This window comes from Poromitra crassiceps, assembly GCF_964638095.1.
Source record: "Poromitra crassiceps genome assembly, chromosome: 15".
NCBI classification, from domain to species: Eukaryota; Metazoa; Chordata; class Actinopteri; order Beryciformes; family Melamphaidae; genus Poromitra; species Poromitra crassiceps.
The window spans coordinates 2,066,476-2,074,179 of NC_139634.1; the positions used below are offsets into that span (position 1 = coordinate 2,066,476).

At 41.9% G+C, this 7,704-nt stretch overlaps 1 protein-coding gene across 1 annotated transcript in view; it reads right to left on the minus strand.

Moving 5' to 3' along the window:
• LOC310790807 (cytochrome c oxidase assembly protein COX18, mitochondrial-like) overlaps window positions 1-5,563 on the minus strand; it is a gene marked incomplete at both ends in the record, with an annotated part of 26,034 nt that extends 20,471 nt beyond the window's left edge. Inside the window, 2 exons of the mRNA XM_083652519.1 lie at window positions 2,906-3,262; window positions 5,546-5,563. Of these exons, the coding sequence (XP_083508645.1) occupies window positions 2,906-3,262; window positions 5,546-5,563 (375 nt within the window). The remainder of the gene's footprint in view (window positions 1-2,905; window positions 3,263-5,545) is intronic.
• Window positions 5,564-7,704: the final 2,141 nt, after the last annotated feature.

The following is a 7,704-nucleotide window of genomic DNA, read 5'->3' on the forward strand; positions in this document are numbered from 1 at the left end:
GAGATCTCCTCTTGTCAACGACAGTTTAAGTGTAATTACTTTGCAGAATGACCCAATTGAACGTGTTAATTCATATAAATATCTAGGCATCTGGCTAGATGCCAAACTGTCCTTTACCGTGCATATAGATCACCTTGTAAAGAAACTAAGGAGGAAAATAGGTTTCTTGTATAGAAATAGATCTTGTTTTTCATTCTGCACTAGAAGATCGATTGTTCAATCTCTAATATTGTCTGTTTTTGATTATGGAGATATTGTGTACATGCATGCCTCATCAACTGCTTTGAAGTCGCTCGACACTGTGTATCACAGCGCCCTGCGCTTCATAACAGGTGATTGTTTTCTTACTCATCATTGTATTTTGTATGAAAAGGTGAGCTGGCTCCTCTCTGACAGCTAGAAGAGAACAGCACTGTCTCTTATTTATTTACAAAGCCTTGATTGGACAGCTTCCACTGTATCTGTCTTCACTTCTTACTCACATCAACACCAGTTATTGTACACGCTCGCAATCTCACCTCAGGCTGCGTATTCCACGAGTGAGATCCGAACAAAGAAAGACTGCTTTTTCATTTTATGCCCCTAACAAGTGGAATATACTCCAGGACACTCTAAAGCTGGAGAAATTGATCTCTCTGGACTCATTTAGAGTACTCCTCGAGAGCACACTGCACGAGGAATGCACATGTTTTAGTTGATTATCATTTGTTCTTATTGCTCTTATCTTGTCTGTCTGTAACCCCTTGTATATGTTCATTGTAACAGGGCGCTCTTGAAAATGAGAGCTTGCTCTCAAGAGCCTTCCCTGTATAAATAAAGGCAAAAAAAATATATATATATATATATATTATATATATATATATATATATATATATATATATATATATATATATACACACACACACACACACACACATATATATATATATATATATATATATATATATATATATATATATATATATATATATATATATATATATACATACATATATACATACATACATATACAAAGATCCTTTCCAAAAAATCATATCCAAAATATCATGGAAATAACATGGATGACCGTGGGCTTCAGCAGATTGTTAAGCAAAGACGATTCCAAAATTTGCCGGAGATTCAGAGGGAGTGGACTGAGGCTGGAGTCAGTCATAACTGAGAAGTAACTTCCTCCTGTCAGGTGAAAAGAAGCAGCTGGCTAACTGCCCATGTCTTGGAGGAAGCATGGAGCCAGTTTCGGCTCTCCCCAGATCGACAGAGGGTGGAGCAGCAACCAGGATAAATACACTAAAATTAGCACTAATGGGGGATAAAAAAATGGGATAAAGATAAACTTTTCCATGATATTCAAATTTTTTGGAAAGGAGATATATATATATATATATATATATATATATATATATATATATATATATATATATATATATATATATATCTCCTTTCCAAAAAATTTGAATATCATGGAAAAGTTTAAGTTTTTAAGAGAGATGGAGAGAGAGAGGCAGACAGAGAGAGAGAGAGAGAGAGAGAGAGAGAGAGAGAGAGATGGAGTGTTTAGGCTATATATATATATATATATATATATATATATATATATATATATATATATAGCCTATATATATATATGTGTGTGTGTGTTATATATACATGTTCTCAGATTTGGGGTCAGAGAGACAATATCTCATCAAATGGGGGTATGTGGCTACACTGCAGACTAGATTATGGTCCTTGATATGAAAAGGTTGATATACTGACTCACAGCTCCAGTCTGCCCCCTGCAGGCTGGAAAGCTCCAAATGAACTCAGTTTACCACTTTATCCTGGATTCACTTCAAAGAGTATAAATGGTTTGAACTTGACAACATGAACATTGTAAATTGCTCCAGACTTACTTCCTGTTGCAGTGTTTGCTAACACAATAGCTGACAGGAAATAAGCGAGGTTTCAAACTGTTCCCTAGCAACACAATTCTGTGAAAACAGTCTATAATAATAGTATAATAATAAAACTATATCAAGAGTAATCTTACTCTAGCTCAGTGATTCTCAACCTTTTTGATATTAACAACCCTAAGTGAATCCAATTTAGAGCCACACACCACCATTGATCAGATTCTGTCTCTTGAACGCAAATCTGATAAGATTTTTATTGTTAGATATGATTTTTTCATCCAGAACTCGATGGCTGTCTGTAACGTAGGCAGAGAGACACTATGATCAGAACAGTCTTTCTTCTAATTGTGTTCACTTCTACTCAATTAAATGATGTTGAAATTTAACAATTGATCAGTTTTGCTGGAACCCCCTCAAGGAGCCCTGGTGGTCCCGGGACCCCACATGGAGAAGCATCGCTCTATGATGACTGGAACTATCAATCCATCAGTTTATCAATGTCAACTGCTGATTTTGACATGAACATCAGCTTTTCCTATTTGTTTGGCCAGACTCACATTATACCAAAGAATCAGGCATTCACAGTATTCTGTTGCATCAGCACATGGGCGGCCAATGGTGGCAGGAAAACAACAGCTGATTACAAATTGTAATGTTAACTAAACTCATGTTTGCTGTTATATGGTTGTAATTATGGTTATATTTGTGTATGTTGAATTTATCTCAGTTGTTAAGTGCCCAGTTTTCTCCGCTCCATTCAACTGTATGTACGTGACACCTGCGTTGTCTGACCGGACTTTATTCTAAACAAATGGGTGATTGGATCTATTAATATGTGTCTCCAGCAGTGTCCACATTGAGATCTGATTGCGATCGCATCAGGCAAGCTCCATAGCGTAGAGCAGCAGAAAAACAGCAGTGACTGTTGTATGTGGAGTGGGAGAACACATTGCATTTACACTTGTGTTCAATGTGGTCACAATGTGTGGGTCCAGGGCAGGCTGACCTCTGACCTTAGCGATGATGACCATCTGGTAGGTGGCGAGTGGTAAGGTGAGGAGTGTGCGGGCGGCCAGCGTGCTGAGCAGGATGCTGCTCCACCAGGGCAGGCCGGCGGTCTGCTGCAAGCCCAGGAGGAAGTGCTCCACCTGGTGGACCGGAGCCGAGTCTGCCACCGCACCGTACCACCCGCCGGATGCCGCTCGGCATGCTGGGAAACCAGAGGGAGGCGGGACACACAGGACGGACCGGACGGGAGCGGCGGGGCCGGCCGGAGGGGTCGTGTGGCGGGGGAACAGCGCGGAGCCGAGGCCACGGACAACATGGAGGCTCCCTCTGCTCACACACAGCACAGAGAGCTGCTGGGATCTCTGTAACACAACAGACAGATAGACCCAATTGACACAATTGGTCGTGTCTGCGGGTGGGAAGAAGCCAATGGGGTGTGAGTCCTGGTCGCTGCACTAGCGCCTCCTCTGTTCGAGGGGGAGGAGAAACGTGCTCCTCCCATGTCCTACGTCCTGCCGGTGAAACCCCTCGCTGTCAGGTGAAAAGAATCAGCTACACATGTATCAGAGGAAGCACGTGCTAGTCCACAACTCTCCCCAGATGGGCAGAGGGGGTGGAGCGATGACCGGGAGGAGGTGGAATTTACAATTGGGGAGAAAACAGGAGAAAAACCGAAAATGTTTTAGATTTTTTTTTAACACATTGAGTGCCAGCCGTTTTTTCAATCCTGTAGGTAAGTTGTGCCAGGTTTTTTTTTGAGGATTCTGGCTCATTTTACAAGAGCCGAGGATTATTTTCTGTTAAGACTTCGTGAACACCAATCATCTAAAAATAACTAATAGAATGTGTGCTTTCTCTGTCTAAAAGAGTTAGTTTGCAGAGTTAGTAGTTATGTAGATATTAGCCGTTGAGTACAGCATGGTTTTAGCGTCTGAGACAGCAAGCTGAGATAATCGCAGTTTTGTGAAATTCAATCAAACAGCAGAACAGTCACCTGCCTGTGATTGTGGGTGCCCTTGGGCGAGTCTGTATACTGTATTGTGTGTGTGTGTGTGTGTGTGTGTGTGTGTGTGTGTGTGTGTGTGTGTGTGTGTGTGTTCGCGCGTTGCTCCGCGGCTCTGGGGGGAGGGGATCTCTGTCCGTTCTTTGCCCCCGCGGCGTGTCTGTCTCCCGCTCTGTGTGCTCTCTCTCTCTCTCTCTCTCTCTCTCTCCTCTCTCTCTCTCTCTCCTCTCTCTCTAGTCGAGAGAGAGAGAGAGAGAGAGAGAGAGAGTGTGTGTGTGTCTCCAAACTCCTCCCTCCGTCTGTGCTGCGGAGTGCTCTGCTGCTGGGAGTTTGAGCAGCCTCTCTCCCTGGCAGCGAGTGTGGATAGGTCTCACTGTCTCTTGGGTTTGAGAGCCCCGATGAAGCCCCGTGCGACTCTAGGCTTTATGCTGCTCACCCAGTCCATTTCTGGAACCCCCCACCGCAGCAGCGCGAAAGCGTCCCCGCCTACAGTATGAGAATGAGGCTCGTTCGTTTCTGACTGTAAAATCGCCAAGCCATTTCCGCGGGAGGCGGCTGCTTTTGGTTGACTTTATCTCTGTCGGGAGAGGACCGTCGCCACCTAGCTGGTCGGTAAAATAGATTATACACATTCAATACTTCCAATATCTCCATAGGAGACGCGGGGGGCATTGATCCACGTAGCACCGTCAAAAAAACGCCCAGCTATTTCCTTGAAAATTAGAATGCTTTCTCCAGCACGGAAAGCCACAGCCACGGGTCCCGTGGCTGTGGCTTTCTCTCTGTCTCTGTCTGGAGAGAACTGTCGCCACTTAGTGGTCGGTAAAATAGATTATACACATTCTCTTCCTCCAATAGTGATATAGAAGACGTAAAAGGGGTTGATTGATGTCCCACCGTCAAAAAAAAAAAATGTTTATGTAAGACGAGATAGCTCGTCTATGGCACTCAACCGTTGGATTATGTAAGACGAGATATCTCGGCTATGGCACTCAACGTGTTAAAGGCCTCAAGCTGCAGACAGTTCAGTTTGACTTGATGCACTGTAGACTGATGACACTTGAGAAATAAAAACAGAATAAACACTCATTATAAGTGGAAGGAGAGTCGGTAATTAGACTTTTCCTTCAGTCCATTTAGGGCTGGGCAAAATATGTAGGCTAATGATATGGATATGGTGATATGAGACAAGATAAGGTCTTAGATGTTGGATAATGGTAATATGGTGATATGATACTTTTCTGAAATGTGTTAAAATGAGCCAATGACACATCATTTGTATAGAATGACGTCAGTGAGTCATCAAACAATTGTGTTTTTATGAGTAAACAAGACAAAGTGCACAGCACAGTATGAGTTTCAGTCAGAAGAGACTCTGTAACAGTCAGTAAACAAGACAAAGCACAGTATGAGTTTCAGTCAGAAGAGACTCTGTAACAGTCAGTAAACAAGACAAAGCACACAGCACAGTATGAGTTTCAGTCAGAAGAGACTCTGTAACAGTCAGTAAACAAGACAAAGCACACAGCACAGTATTAGTTTCAGTCAGAAGAGACTCTGTAACAGTCAGTAAACAAGACAAAGCACACAGCACAGTATGAGTTTCAGTCAGAAGAGACTCTGTAACAGTCAGTAAACTTACCAAGCTGAGGAGAAGCATCCTGCAGAATGAATGACAGCTGCTGTTAGCTTAGCAGGCTAGCTAGCTGCCGTTAGCTTAGCAGGGTAGCTAGCTGTAATGAAAGTCAGCTTTTGAGCGGGTTTAGCGTCTAACTACAGACTGATCGTCTAGAACCTTCTACAGCAGAAACCCGGTTCATATTGTTCTGTCGTCTCTTTCACCAGATAAATAATAACGTTACTTCCATGCTTTCACCTTTCTCCTTCTCCTCTAGCACCCTAGCCAGTGTGTGTCGGCCGAATGACGTCAGGGTTTGTTTAGGAGCGATGCGGCGCTGAAATATGACGTCAGAACCTCTTCGCCTCGTTTTTACAAAATAAACTGTTTTTTGTCAAAAAGGAACTTCTGGGAAGTAACGTTCTGAATGAGCAGTGCTGTCGAGTTGCAGCAGAATGGACCGTTGTGATGTACTTTGAAAGGTAAGACGTTTAAATCATCAAATTGAGCAGCATTTTGGTGTTTACATTTTAAAAACTTTGACTGCTTATAAAAGGCCACTTGTGTTTATGTCGTGCGTGCTTGTTTTGGATGGAGTAACGTTTCTCTATACGAGCGTAGCTTCTCAGGACGCTGCTATTCATCGTTTTGGACAGCTTGTGATCTCTGTGCCTGCTGTCAGTGTCACTGCACATTGTAGCTACATTCAGATGAAAGTGGGCTCTCTGTACAACTCAAAGGTGTCTCTCCTGTTGTTGACGGATTGGCTGCTGTGGTGATACATGTGCAAAAAGGCTCCATATCCACCCTGCTGCTGTATTTCTCATTCATCTCCTACAGTCAGAATAATGTGAGGATGTGTCTGAAGGGAGATGGGGTTTTATAGGCTCTTCACTTTGTTGTGCTTTTGCAGTTGCTTACAGTGGTTCTCAAACTCTTTCACATCAAGGACCTAAACTGACACAAATTAGACCACAGACCCACATTTGATAAGATTTTGTCCCAGGGTTTCCCATCTGATTTCTGCTTTTAGATGTTTTATTACAGAAAGTGTGTGAAACCCACAACCAAAACAGTCATACTGTACATTCTGTCATCATGTTACTTATGGATGGAATTTATAGGCTAGTGAAAATAAATTATTTCCCCACTATTTGGGACAGTCCCTATGGAACAAAGTGTTGCATTAAAAGGCAACAGTTTAATTTGCCTTTATTCCTGTAGCAGGTCTGCACGTAGGAGCCTAGTCATGAAGGACGGATGGAGGAGAATGGACATGGAGGACAGAGAATACATGTCTGAGCTGGAGAAGAAGCTGGACACCAAGATCATCCTAATTAGAGACAAAGGTAGAGCAAACCTTGTATTTTTATAAATATGGAATATTTAACACGTGTTCCCAAACTGTTAAACTCCACCTACCTCCACTCCTACTGTACATTTACTTTGTTTCTTTTCTCACTCGGTAAATATCTGTCTGTCTGCTGTCTGTCTGTCTGTCTTTCCGTCCGTCCGTCCATCTATCTATCTATCTATCTATCGATCGATCGATCGATCTATCTATCTATCTATCTATCTATCTATCTATCTATCTATCTGTCTGTCTGTCTGTCTGTCTGTCGATCTATCTATCTATCTATCTATAGATCTATCTATCTATCTATCTATCTATATATCTATCTATCTATCTATCTATCTATCTATCTATCTATCTATCTATCTATCTATCTATCTATCTATCTATCTATCTTGACAGAATCCCATATCATCAGGTTAGAGCACCTCATAAATAAGATGAAGGGACAGCGGGAGGAGCAGGAGCAGGTTACTAATGGACAAATCCATGACCTCGAGAAGAAAGAATAACAGGTAAGGACCAAAAATGGTGGTAGTTGTGGTGTGACTCTCCTTTTACTTCGTGAGCAGTGTTGGGCAAGTTACTCTGGAAAGGTAATTAGTTACTGATTACTCCTTAAAAATGTAATAAAAGTTACTTTACTGATTACTTTTCAAAAAGTAACTAGGTACGTAACGTTACTAGTTACGTTACTAGTTACGTTACTAGTTACTTTTTTTTTCTTTTTTACCCCAAATACCTTACACTTAAGTTGTTACATGTCTAGCATGTCACTGTATTAATTATTTTCGCTTTGGTATTATGATAGATAGATAGATAGATAGAT